This window comes from Tachypleus tridentatus, chromosome 12, assembly GCF_004210375.1.
Source record: "Tachypleus tridentatus isolate NWPU-2018 chromosome 12, ASM421037v1, whole genome shotgun sequence".
Taxonomy (NCBI): domain Eukaryota; kingdom Metazoa; phylum Arthropoda; class Merostomata; order Xiphosura; family Limulidae; genus Tachypleus; species Tachypleus tridentatus.
The window spans coordinates 90170536-90185721 of NC_134836.1; the positions used below are offsets into that span (position 1 = coordinate 90170536).

Consider the following 15186-nt stretch of genomic DNA (forward strand, 5'->3'; position numbering starts at 1 on the left):
GCAAAAATATCGCATTTAACTCCATGTTTTAACAGGAAATGTGTGAAGAACTTCTAAGGAGATTTGTGAAACTGATACTGATGATGATTGAAGCATTCGAGGTAGAAAACTAAAACTCACAAGTCGATTTTAAGCATCTCAGAATGTTTGTTTACAAGATGGAATGGATCTTGTCAATGGTCGCATTGTAAATACAAAGGTGAATGTAACCATGACAACAGTAAGATATAAATTAGGCTAAAAGAGTCTCAAAAGAGCCACGTAGCTACTGAGAAGTAATCCGATTAAAATGTTGAAGGATGAATACGTTGATCTTTAAAGATTAATCTAAGCTTGAGTTGTTTGACAACAATCTGTTTATGGTGGAGAAGAGAGTGATATCATAATATATGTATGTTAATAGTGAAGCATGGGAAGAGGTCAGTACAAAGTTGGATCTGCATCTCATCCAGCAGTGTTAGTAATCTCCAGCATGCAGCAAACGTGATGAAATCACATCTTAATGGTGAAGATAATGGAACACTCACAACCATGGCTTGACCTGCAAAAATTCTAATATGATTTTTGTTGGCTCATACAAAATCTTACAAAGTCAGAAGGTGGCCAATCAAAGTTGACTAAATAATATAGGGCAAATGACACAATATTCAACTTTTACATTGTTAAACTGTATTACAGCACAAAAATAATGCATAATATTCTGTGTCAAACACAGAATTCTAGGGTTCTGTGGAATGTATTCATTTGTCTTTCGTATTTTCTATGATAACAGTTTGCACTAATAATAAGTTCACCATTCGGTTACCATTACTGGTTGGCTGTGATTTCAATACATGTGTTTCCATAACTATTTCTATGTTTCAGCATCTTAAAAAGTAAAACATTAAATGTTAAAGGATGTGAGTGAGAACTTTACTACATAATTCACACTGCTAAATATGACAGGCAAATCCTGTATAATGCATAGGCCTTCCTTCTCCACACAAATCCAACAAATAAGGTTATACTCCACAACCAGAGGCATATTACCTATTTCCACAATTCAGTCACTAAAGTTGGCCCCTTGATACCCACCCACATAAGGATGTGCCCCTCCCACCTTCTGAAAATCCTGTACTCATCAGTGAACATAAAATGTTACTGCACAGATAATCATCTCATATAGTATTTGTAAAGTCATCTACAACAAAATTTCTTGAAATACATTGGAAATAAAATGGAGTAGATAAATCACAACTTAATAAATCTGATAACCTGAGCATTTTGGTAAGGAAGGTCTGAAGAAAGTTTATTTGTTTTGTTGTTAAGTGCAAAACTACACAACAGACTATCTGTGCTTTGCACATTGTGGGCAGTGAAACTCAGTTTAACCCAAAGTTTAGTGTTTTGATCACTCAGACTTGCTGTGGGCAGAACAGAAGGAAGATTTATTTTCTGAAAGCTCAGATGACTAGGATTTTTTACACCAATATATAATTGTAGTGCTATTAATGAATCAACCAGTTCTTTTAAACCTGGAACACTTAGAATGACAAGCATAGATAAATCTTGTGATATGTTTAGTGACTGCTACAGCTTTAATTGAAAGCACCTGATTAAAGCCACAGTTTCAAAGCTTCCTTACAAATTATGTAATAAGGCACAGGAAAAAAAAATCTTCTGTTCATAAGGAAATTAACATTCAGGTGTCAACATATCCATTGATTTTTTGCCAGTTCTTTAAGTGGTTGACAATGACTTCCAAGGCAAAAGCTGTATTTATTAACTGTAATATTTATAGTAAAATCTGGCAGAATAAGACAGTGGACACTGTTGTCATTAACCTTGAGAAATGTCAAAAAGTGTAATTTCAATTAATGTTGTTTTATTGTTTTGATAGTTTGAGTTGTTAAAAGAAATGTTAATAGAAGGTTAATCCTTTAGTTCAGTTGGCACGAGTAATTTTTACACAAGATGCAATATTCCTCATCCTACTTACACTTGAAGCCTCATCAGTAATATTGAGGAAAACAGCAACTGGGCTTCAAATATTTTAGCCTAATTAAAAATAAAAGAAAACCATAAAAATTCTGCAAATTTTTCAGTCATATAATAACCCTTCGTTCAATATACATATAAAATATTCTTAACATATTTCAAGAACCTAAAAATATATACATACAAGAATGACCAAATTGCAAGTGCAAAGGGCGACATTTATTTCTGGTTTAGCACTATATACAGCAGCAATGAGAGTGAATAATGGCAGGTGGCATAACACTATCAAGTAATTGACAATTACATCAAGGCACAAAAAACGGATACTCAAAAATATATTCTATAGCTTTTTCTTCTCTCCACAAAACAAATCATAACCATGAATGTTCTACTAAACTTTAAAGACATGCACTTCTAGTAAAGAGTGCCTCTGCTTTTTTTTTTGTTATAACACCATGTAACTATAGTATAGGAATAAGCAATCATAGTATTGTACATAATCACAATTAAATGTCACCTGTTAACATGCAACTTGCAGATTAAAAATATTTAATATCAGTTGGCTGAATTGGTCTTAGATAGATAAAACTTTTCTTGTAGGTACTGCCAAAATGTTTGTCTGTTAAGAAATGATGATATAGTAGTTATGAATAATATCACAAGTTTTCATGATGTGAGGCCTGTCCAGCCCATTGACAAGCAAATATTTTTGATGTAAATTGATAAAAATGTTTTCACAGTAAGTATATGGACAATAATTGATGTAAAAAAAAGATTATAATGTGTAAAATATATAAATTCCAAAATCTCTACTGATGTCTAATTCATTATGAGTATGCATACACTTCTTTCAGATTTGTTGCATAAAAATCACAATTTCAACTTTCTTTTGAACTATTACTTAATAAAAAACTTTCTTGTCATAGAAAGCTTAAAACCAAAACAGCCACTCAAGATTTTCAGTAAGTTCCTCTAAACTGTTTTCAGTAAAGTTCCTATATTCTTAATGAATCATTACTCAACAGATTATGTACAAACCTAACAGTAAAAGTTCTATTACTATCACATTCAAAACAAAAGTGGATGCTGCCCCATCCTTAAAACCCAATAGTGAATATATATATATAGCTATATTTATATATATGTATATATATATATATATTTATTTATATTTATATATATATATATAATATTTACACATTTACTTACATCATTATGAAACAAGAAAAGAGCATGTGAAAGTTCAAATCTTATGTTTCTAACAGCATTATGTACACAATTGGCATACAACAACAAAAACAAAAATATCTATATAAGCAATGTCATGCACACTGGTATGCTGAAATTATCCATTCAGGCCAGCACCAATAAAAGTAATATTGTGTATATGGCCAGAAAGAAAACTTAAGTTTGTTTCTATCACTCATAAAACATTAAAAAATGTCAGTTAAGAGAAAATAGTTCACTTCCGAAATGTAAAGTCTGAAATCTTAACTATTCAGCTTTTAAGGAGCTCTTTAGATGTTCCTGTACAAAAGTATGCTCCTATTCATGTGTAAACCTATTTGTCTTCATGAAACACCTTACAGTATCTAGACTGCAACAGAAAGGTTAAGCAGGCTTCTGAAAATCTCATGGATGGCTATCGTCTCATAACAGGGTTCAAAGCTTGAGGGGTTAGACCTCCATTCAGATATCCATATGCAGTGTACATTGTGTTCTGTGGTCTTGATGCCTGAATAGACTCTTGATACTGGGCTTGAGGGTGCATGTTGAAGTTCACAACGCCCATGGGGACAGCAGCAGTCTGTAGCTGAGAGGAGTTGATGAACCCAGCATTGGTAATGTAACCTGCCGTGTTAACCATTGCTGCTGTTCCCGGAGGAGGTCCTTGTGGCATACGGTAGCCAACCCCATTTAAGGTCTGGTAACCTGCTGCCATTAGATTGTGACCAATTGCTACACTAGAGTTTCGCTGCATCTGCCGAGCATGATATCGATGGCTGTACTGACTGTAGCCATGGCCTGCATTGGACGGTATTGATCCTTGAGGCTGCAGGCTAGTAATCCCACGTTGCATTTGGGAAGGAGGAGGAGTGATATTTACCTGTGGTGAAGGAGGAGTTAGGTTTGGTGAGGGAGTCATAGTACTACAAGAAGGAGACATATGAGGAGGACCAATATCCATTATGCCATTAGTAAGCTGCTGAAGCTTTGCAAGGCTACAGCTGTAGTTAGCATGTGATTGGGGATTAGGTGTTGGTGTAGGATTTAGGGTAGGAGTACATGAGTAACTTGGTGATTGAAGGTGAAATCCTGCTGGGACTGTTGAAGATACTGCACAGGCAGAGACTGCTGAAGGAGGAAGACCAACATTGACATGAGTGAGGCGCTGCATATTTCCAGATATTGTGACAGAAACTGGATTTCCTATATTTACATTATGGTGTCCCTGCTGTTGAAATTGTTGTGAATGAGCAGCAACGGCAAGAGCTGGTGACTGGTGCTGGATCATTGTTACCACTGGCACGCCTACCATGTATGAACCAGCTGGGTTTCCTCCTGTTACTGCCATATTTACAGTATTCATGTAGTTAGGTGAGGAGCACATGGATGACTGTCCTACCAGTAAAGCATTCACGGAGGGAGAATTGACATTAACCATATTACTCTGTACGAAGTTTGACACAGGAGAAGAAACAGCATGTCCATGTGACACAGGAGTATGAGTGTTCTGTTGGGGGGTTGCTATCCTGTTACTATAATTTGCTAGGCCACTAGATGAATAGCCAAAGGAATGGAGGTGAGCTTGTCGCTGGGCTTGGGCAATAGCAGCTACGGCTGCAGCCATTGCCCCATGTGGTGGTTGAACAGCACTGCAACTATTCTGCAGCTGAGCACAGTCAGAGAATGGTTGTGGAGTTTGTGCTGGTTGAGGAGGTTCAACAGAATTTTGAGCCATCTCACTACTGCTAATAGAAGTTGGTGACTCCAGGCCCAATTGTGTGACATCTATCTCCACAGAGTTGAAACCACTATTTGAATTAACACTGTTTGTTGATGAGTCAGGAGTATAAACCCCCATATTAGCCAGGTCCTGCGGGGTGGGAGTTGAGTTGTGTTTTCCGACAACTCCACTAGGAGTGGATGGAGTGGAGGATGATGGCTGAGGTGTATGGTTGGCTTCCACAACAAGGTCCATTCTCTGTGAAAGGTCATAAGTGTGAAGATCAGTTTCTGGAGATGAGGTATGTAAGCATTCAAGATTACTGTGCAGTTCCCCAGTGAGGTTTTCATCAAATTTAGTGGTATCACTCAGCTGACTAGAAGCATCATTACTTAAATTGGTCAGTGCTTGTGCTTCCTGTGTGCAAGCCATAGAGTTTTCTATACCTGAGGAAATAGTGTTTTCTTGATGTTGCTCATGAAAAGTTTCATCTAGATTGCAGCTGTGTCGGTTGTGGGTAATACTAGGAGGAGGATTAGAGCCAGGTGTCTGTGGAGTAATTGGTGTAAGTGGAAGCTGATGAACAGATGTGTCTACTTCCAGCTGTTCTGCTACAGAATCTGTTGCATCTGATACAACAATTATTGGACTTGAAATTTCTTCATTTATTGGCAAATCTGCAGAAAGAGAGCAAGACACTGTGTCACCAAACTCTTCTGGTAAAATTGCATCTTCTACACATTCATCTTCTTCTATGTCATCACAACCAGAATGTGGAACATCAAAAGAGGTTATGGTGTTATCTTGCTCAGATGCCATTTGAGGAGGTCCATAATCTTCAGCACCCCAATCATGAGGGTGATCTTGGTCTCTTCTCAAAAGGTTAAAAACACTTTGTTCCGTTTCATCATTCAACTGGCCTTTCTCATCTAAGCAGTCAGGCTGTTCTTCTATATTAGTTTTATAGACTTCTTCAATACACGCCTGTGGTATCGTAATATAAGCTACTTGGAACGATTCACGATTTTCCTTATCATTAATAATTAGTGGCACATGAGCTTCCCGATCCACATGCTCTAGATCAGCAATGTTGTCCTTATCCCATTCAGTTACTCCACTCTCTTGGTCTTGGTACTGTTAAAATTAAGGAGTATTTGTTGTTTTAATTATCAAAATATACAAAAATACCAGTGAAACTTTACAAACTACTAGGCACATAAAGTGTAATTTTTTTTTAAATGCCTTATGTTTGTAAGTGATTTGACCAAATAATTAAAAAAAATTTTCCAAAGAAAATCCATCAGTGTCTAATACTTTGAAGTAGGTTTATATACATTAATGACAACTCTAAAAATGCACTACTACAAAAAATTCACTGAAAGTTGATGTGTAACTTTTTTATTACCTTAATGAGTAATTAATTATTTAACATGATTAATATTTCAACCAGCAAAACAGTACCTTACGATACTGGATGTCAATTTGTGGCAAAAACAACTATATCTTGCAACTGTAAGAATTTACCTACAACAATACAAAGTTGTGATAGTGACCATATAACATTTCAATAAAGATTAATTAATTAATTCTATGTGTTTCAGAAAGACAGAATACACAGTTCCAAATACTAACTAACTCTTGAATCAATAAATATGCTAAAAGAGATACAAAAACAAAAAAATCAGAGAATATTACAAAATAAAAAGTCCTCAAAAATAAACAAAGCTGTTGATTTGAAAAAATTAAGATTCATTAATATCCACAATTTTTATAATTATAGTATTACCTGCATTACATAATTGTGGTGATACTAAGGTCATATGATGTTGGGGTCACTGACTGTTTATTGTATAGTGGAAGTGGAACCCCATATTAAACTTTGCAAAGTAACATGAACTCAAGCAATTTGTGAAGAAAAGAGCAAGGATAAAATAAATCAGGAGATTTTCAAATGATCAAGAAAAAACACCAATGTACAAACAAACAGCAAGTAAATAATAAAGATTATCTGACTGAGATTCATAAAATAAATATTAACTTGCTTCAGTTTGTTTCAGTACTCAGAATCAGGAAATGTTAGAAATATAAGAAAACAGATTCTTAATGAACATCAGAACCAATATTTATGTTCTAATTTACATATTTTTTAACTTTTTTTTTTTTAGAAACACACAATAGTCTGGATTTGTTATTCAAATTAACTTGTGTACTTTAAGAATGGAACTTGCAACATTTTTTTTCCTACCCATTTCTTTTCAACACAACTGATGTTTTCTTAGTGGAAAGTTACACAATGGGTTCTCCCCACAAACTGTCCACAGCATGGAACCATTTGCAAGTCCATACACTTATCATCGACTCACAAAAGAATCTTTAACTTAAATAGCATCAAGCAGAATTTAATCTAACTAACACATCTACAATCAAGAACAATTTTAAGGTCCCACAAAAGATACAGAGTAACAAGTTATTATAGAGAGAGGTTCACATAAAAACAAAGGGCAAAAAAGGACAAATTACCTTTAATTTTGTGCTTGGTGCTGGATTTAACAAATCAGATTTCTCTTTAACAGGCACGTTTTCTTTGTCAGTGCTTTTCATAAACAATAACTTTTCATCAGGCTCAATCACTGATGCCTGCAGGATTGGTGGAGATGCATCTGGCTCAAAAGATGGACTCTGTACTTGTCCTAACGTTGCACTATCACAAGGAATAGCTGGCAACAGGACCGGTGGCATAAGACAGTTTTCTAGCTCTGGCATTTCTTCTGTGACGATAGATGTAATGCAAGTAGAAGAGGAATTATTTTTCAATTTTTTTCGCTTCTTGCGTTTATGGCTACTTTTTTTTTTGTTTGATGATAATCCTGATTTCTTTGACTTTAGCTTCTTCTCTGGTGAGTTTACACTCTTAAACTTCTCTGAATGATGCTTTGTCTTTTTGTTGGACTTTTCACTCTTGTGGGACTTATGGTTGGATTTCTCTTTTTCTTTACTGTGTTCATCTATGTAAAAAGTAAGAGTACAACAAAGGTAAAATTCCAACAACAAAAAAGTTATTATTATTATTATTTTTTTTTTATGGGATATGTTTCCAACATAAACAATTTTATTCTGCACGTTTATGATTACACAACTTAAAGTGGGCAACTGTTTGAATCGGTGTGAATAAACTTCCATAATATTTTGCGAGCCATAACAGACACCGTACAAACAATAAAACTAGCAGAAATATTCATGCACAACTCATTTTCCATGTCTTTCGTTTAAAACTTTGAGCAGTAACATGGACTTGTTTTCACTTAAATACACAGTACTAGAACACAGGCAATACTCACATAAGATAAATAAGCAATGACTAATAACAACTAGTTGGTGAAATTAATGTTGGCACAAAAATATAAAACCAGATCATACACAATGCACTAATAAATTTATTTGTGAGCATAAAACCTTGTTTTTAAAATGCAATTGTAAAATATTATTCTAGAAAGAATAATATTCAAGCAACTTGTTTAGTCACCTTTTAACCTTTTAATTTTTAACAGGAGCTCCTGCAACTTCAAGAATGCTCATACTGGGACTTTACTGAAAGCTAAACCACTGAAAGTATGTATCTCTTAACCGTATATTTCGTTTCACCACATCTGTTGTATGCTTCGTATCATTACTTTACTTCAAAATAACTCATGTTCCTCAGGGGATAGCATCAGAGTGATATCAATTTTGTGCAGATCACTGACACTGTTGACTGGTATGAAGTAGCAATCTTTTATTTATCACCAACATGTTCCTTTTAAACTTGAATTTATCCATAAATATCGCATGCCTATGGCCGTACTCAATCCACCATTTATGGTCATATTTTATTTCAACCTTTTGTTTCAATAACTCCTTCTCAACAGTTCTAGTTTCACTGAAATGCAAGCACTAATGTGTATCTTGCTGTTCTCAGATTTACATTCATACCTGTATTTAGAGTAAGACTGTCTTTTATTTCATTAAGAGCATGTCCCATGTTACTTACCACACTTCATAGAGTTTTTCTTATTTTTCATATATCTTAAACACTTTTATTATTAATAGTGTCAATTTCATAAATATTCTTCAATCTTGTACATACCTCCTACCTAGAACATAGTTTACTATTACTGGAAATGGTATAACTACCCATACGTTTACAGGCTTTTTACTAGCATGACACACTGGTTGGATGATAACAATAGTGTGATTGTAGTTCGGTGCAGTTCAGATTCACATAATAAAAAGAAGGGGCATCACCAAAGACATTACCACAGATTGTTACATTAAGATTTTATTTTTCCTTATTATTAACTGGGTTTCATGTCTCTATTTCACTGTGTGCAGTATTGTTTTGTATCGTACAATCAGTGTAAGTATAAAGCAGTGTTTTCTTCAAACAAAAAATTAACCACAATCAGAGTGTGTTAGTGAAGCATTGGTAATATAAAAATCAATGGTAAACTTCATTGTTACTATCCAAAAAGAAAAGCATATCACTTATTATATATAATTTAAAATCAGACCTGAACTTTGTAATAATCAGCAAAAATCATTTAAGTGAATATTGTTATCACAGTTCTTAAATACTGATCACATTCACAGGCTATATATGATTTTCAGAAAAGATACTTAAATGTATATGAAATTAATAATGAACTAATTTTCATGTTCACACATATATATATACACACACACAGACACACATGTGTGTGTGTGTGTGTGTCTGTCTGTACTTTTAACAAAACTATACAAAAATGTCCCATGTAAGAAAATGGTATTTAAAGGTTTTTTGTTTTATAAATTTTTATAAATCTCAGTTATAAACCATTTTTTGATTAAAAACATCTATAAACCACTATATTTTGTAGTAAAATGTGATCAAGAAACAGGTTGAATGAAGGCGCTGACACAAAGTATAGCAAGATTACATCATTATAATAATATGTAGTTCCAGGAAGGACAAAGAGAATAATATGTATATTTGTAAGTTCTATTGTGAAGCTAATGTTTCATTATTTAGACTAATTCCTATGAAATAAATTAACCATGTAGCCAACTCTATAGCATGACAGCAGGAACAACAACCACACTAAATTTAGATAGAAAACATATTCAAACAGTTTAACTTTTACATTTCCCCTTGTATTAAATATACAAAAGTATCAGGTGATTTTCTCACAACCTTAGTTTACACATATACAAACTGATTCCAATGAAGATATTATTTTTATGATAAACTTACTATCTTCAAGCTTCAGTTCTCCTCTTAAGGCAGCCAGTTTCTTTTTCTTCTTCTTCCTCTTTGATTTCCCTTCCTTTTGATTAATTTGTTTGTCACAGATTCTACGTTCCTTACAAGATTTTTCTTGGCTTGATACGTGACTCTCTGGACTTGAGCCATGATCTTTTTTCTGTTTTTTCTTCTTAGGTTCTGCATCCTCTATTTCATGGCCTGAACTGAGTAAACTCTTGTGTTTCTCAGAAGTATGCTCTCGCTTTCTTTTCCTTTTCAGTTTCAAAAGACTTTTCTTCTTTGACTTGTCCTTTTTCTTCGATGTATGTAAATTACTTTTAGACTCACCTTCATCTTTGCTTTTTTCTGTTTTTGAATTATCTTCACATCTCTTTTTATTTCCTTTAGTTTCCTCCAGTTCTTTACTATCAATTATCTTTATGTCTTTTTGTGTATTTTTACTTACCTCCAAAGCTTTCAGAGCCTCACCCGGGTTCAATTCTTCCTGAATTTTACTTTTATCTGTACTTGACTCTTTGAAGCTAATTTTTTTATCTGATTTTAAATCTTCTTCAACTTTGCTTTTACTTGCTTTGGTAATTTTTTCCTGATTTTTCTTTTTGTTTATTTTTGAATTTTCCTGAACTTTCTCTCTACTGTTTTTTGTTTCTTCAATCTTGTTTCTATTAATTGAACCTTGAGCTTGCTCGGCTGACTTGTTTATATCTATTCTTCTACAACCTGTTACAAGTGGTGGTTCAACTGAAGAACTGCTGTGGAGCTTCTCCTGTTTAGAACTTTGCTTTTCTTCATTCTATCAAAAATAAAATCTATACTCAGCAACAGGATCTGTAAGTGAAAAATTACTGAACTGGTTTTAAATCACAACTATAAGCTACAACTGCCTTAACATAAAACAACATTTTTATTATTTTTTTCACTAATATTTTAAAAACATCTCCATTTAAAGCAAAGTAATAAACTTTAAAACCCCTGCCCATGCCAAACACAAAGGAAGATAGCATCAGTTTGTCACACACATAAATGCAGACAGAAATAAACACTCATACTATGTATGTAAAAACCCCTAACACTATGTTTTAAACCATGACTTCAGAAACGTTTTGGCTCAATGCCCCCTCTTTGATATTAAGTACCCTGATTAAAGACCCTTACCTAGAAAATCCACACACAGGAAGTAACTACAATACTTAAAAGCTACAGATGCCTACTGTTTTCCTTACAACCATCCCCCTTTTGCTGTTTTAAATGGCACACAGTGTCTTTTCACATTAAGGTCATTTGAGGTTGTATATTAAAGAATTTCAGGTATGAGTGTCATAGTTGGATGTTTAAAACAAACAACAAGGCAAATGGGAAAAACACTAATATATTCCAGAGGTGGACTCAGCAGATAGCCTGATGTGGCATTGCTATAAGAAAATGCATACGTATTCCAAATGTATCTTGGATTGAAGAAAACAATTACTACTAATTACCTTAACTCTAAGAAAAGAGGTGCTATTAAAAGGAAAAATTTACATGAATTAATAAAAACTGCAGTAAATAAATAAGTAAAAAAAAAAAAACAGACTCTAGAGGACTTTAATGTCACCTTTTTAAAATGACAATTATCTAGTCAAATGAACTGTGACAAAAACTGAAAGTTTGGATAACCTGTAATCACAATGACACAAAATCTAAACACTTTATGGAAAGAAGTATTTTTTCTATTACATATGTGGATAATATAATATTTTAGAATATTAAGAAATTAGTTTTTAAATTTACTCAAAAAGAATTGACCAACACAATTTCCAGGTTCAAAGAAACCTGTATAAAAACATATTTATGCCTAAAATTTTACATCCCATTTCCTTGTGTAAAATTTTAATACTAAATTATGCATCATATAGTTGCCACTGATAAAAATTCCATAGTTTCTCAATATCTAATTTTAATATTTCTAGGTCTTGGAGTTGGTATATAATTGTCCTAAGTACCAACTTTAGATAAATCTCAACTGATCTGAAACAGTCTTTATTTACTCAAAAGAACAAAAATTATAATTTTAAAAATGAATAGATAAACAGTAACAGCCCTAATCTTGTTAACTTTGGGTACAAATCTTGCACTAAAAGAGCTTTGATTAAATTAACTAAAGATCCCTGTTACACATAAAAACTATTTTACTGGCATTACAGAAGCAGATCTCATATTCAGTCCCTCTCTAACTGTGTAGTGCTTAGCACCTTTCAAGTGGCTTTTTTGAGATATATTTGTGAAAGCTAAGCATCACAGTTTAACATACTTTTAAGCACTGTACTAATTCAAAAGGTGCATTTACATTTCTCATGGACTTTGCTACACACACACACACACGTCATATTTTTACACACCTCTGTACATAACAAGTCAGTTTCACCAATACAACTACCTCACCTTTTCAGATCCACTGGTTCCAGACGTCAAAGAAGGAATGAAATTCGTTGGTGTCCACCTCAAGAGGTTAGGATCAATCTCCAATCTTTGATTCCTACGGACTGCAGCTTTTGTCATGTAGCCCTCAAGCCACGTCTTGTCAATGATCAGATTTAAGCTGAAAAATACGAGATGTGAAAACATACACACACACTTTCACTAATGAAAATGGAATTTTTTTTTTTAGTGAATTAAGTTATTTACTATTAAGCTTTGATAAATTTTGATTCTCAGTACCAAATTAATCATCAAAATATAAAGTTATAGTCAGACTTGTTAAAATTCTTTACAAGAGCTGGAAGCAAAATTCTATGAAGAAATGTTACAGAAATCAACATACATAGCTGGACAAGTGAGAAACTGAAAAGAAAAATAAGTACATTTTGCATCGTAAGTCCTATCAAGCCAAGGAAGATGGTAAGAAATATCTGAAACCTTAATAAAAATGATAAAAAAAATTTGTTCAACTATTGATTCACTAATTCAAATTTACATTTCCTGTATACATTTTTTGAATCCTTCATAAATAAATGAATAAGTTGACTACATTTCTTACTGATATTTTACCTCTTCTCTTGGTTTTTAGACCATCAGTAAAAACATAAATAAAAAAAATTAATACACTTTACACACTCGCCAACATAAAAATAACAAACTAATCACAAAAACATTTTTCAATGAACCTTCAGTTTTAAACTGGTTCTCCGAGATTTGTACATTGGACACAGAAAGCACTTACAATTACTATTGTTACAAGACCCTTGACTTCAAGGCTACAAACACCAATAGCAGTTATTATTAAGATAATTTTTAATATTAGAATAACCTGTTGCATTTTAATTATTTCTACACAATTAGTTGCTACTGTTTAACAGTTTAAACAACTTGAAACGTTTATGATAATGGATCACTGAAGACTCAGGCTTCTGTACTTTAACTAAACCAAAATCTTGATTACAGTTTCATTAAACAGAAAGATTGGTAGAAAAATATCATTAATTTTTAACAATTAGAAAGCCAGAGATCTCAAAGTTTCACTTTTGTTAGTTCCTATTATTCCTATTCAAACAAGTACATCAAAATATAATTGTGATAACAAATAAACATCACAATACTTACCTGTCATCTTTGTACTTAAGCATTCCAGTAAGTTCAAGTATTGAACTTATGTCTGCAGTACTAATACCAGTTTCAGTGGATATATCTACAATAGTTATCATAGAAATACTGTTAAAATAATATACAAATGACTAGAAGACACAAATGTATTTAAAAATCTTGAATGCACTTTAGTTGATTAGGTCTTTGATTTCAATAACTGAATACTGACTTTACTATAAGATCCAAATCTAAAATGACAAAAAAGAAATTCTCTAAACCTACTAATCTTCTTTAGAAACCTGATAATACTACCTTACCATTTCATAAGATTAATTCTTTACTAAAACAATTTTGTTAATTATCCTGTATTTCATATGTAAATCACATTTCTTCAATCTTTTTTTTTAAATCAAGTTTATAAAGGAAAAACATATTTTCTCTATGTTGCATCTTAAATATGACACAAAACAACACCTAGCTACAACACTCAATGTTATAGTGTAAAAATAACAAGGTTTATATTTTTCCTTCTATAATCAGTTTAGACCAGAATGGAGTAGTAGCTTCAGTTTTTAAGATATCATATCAGCTTCAAGAATGACTTTTAAATTGGGTATTATTCATACTAAATTCATACATATTTTGCAATTTTGAAATGAAAGCTTAATAAAACAGTAGAGTAAATATGGATTAATATTTACCCTCTAACTTAATTTGGTTGTCCTTGTTTTTGCAGATGTACTCTAAGGTGACACTTTTCCAGTAAGAGATATAACTTAACTGACCCAAATCTGATAGAGGTTTCTCTGGTGTTCCAACAAGTCTTTCTTTCCTTGTTAATAAATAACCTTAAAGAAGAGTTTTAAGCTCTCAAAAAATCTTTAAAAAATCTATGCACAAATTTTAACTTTTTTTAATGAAAATCTTGATACTTCAAAAGTAATTTAATTTTTTCTTGTGAATAAAATAATAATAATATTAATTTCAACAACTAATTATAGTATTTATGTAAGTATTACTACATATAAATGCTCTTACCAATAATGAAAACTTTCAAAAGTCTACAGCAATCCCTCAAATATGCATGTAGTTTTATATTGCATAAAAATAATAAACTCTTATTAACTGAGATATCTTATTTTTCTTTATTATGTATTAATAAAGAAAAAGGGACGACCTGATAAGGAATTATTATTTTACTGAGGAGGAAATGCTATAATGTTTGTATAATATTAAAACTTGTTGGAATCGATCTTTATAATGGTTCTGCTATTCAAGAGGCAAAATAACAAGACATTCACAAGTTTTTAACCAATAACAACTTTGCATCTCTAATACACACACACACATTATATGTATATAATAATAATGATAAAATGCCTCTATACTAAAGGTAACTAATTTACAACTAAACCTATGTTAG

At 32.6% G+C, this 15186-nt stretch overlaps 1 protein-coding gene across 1 annotated transcript in view; it reads right to left on the minus strand.

Annotated features, from left to right (window-relative positions):
• Positions 1–3470: 3470 nt before the first annotated feature.
• Positions 3471–15186, minus strand: part of LOC143233960 (uncharacterized) — a 79581-nt gene continuing 67865 nt past the window's right edge. Inside the window, 6 exon segments of the mRNA XM_076470895.1 lie at positions 3471–6058; positions 7445–7929; positions 10191–10995; positions 12624–12780; positions 13782–13866; positions 14465–14611. Of these exon segments, the coding sequence (XP_076327010.1) occupies positions 3620–6058; positions 7445–7929; positions 10191–10995; positions 12624–12780; positions 13782–13866; positions 14465–14611 (4118 nt within the window). The 3' untranslated portion in view covers positions 3471–3619.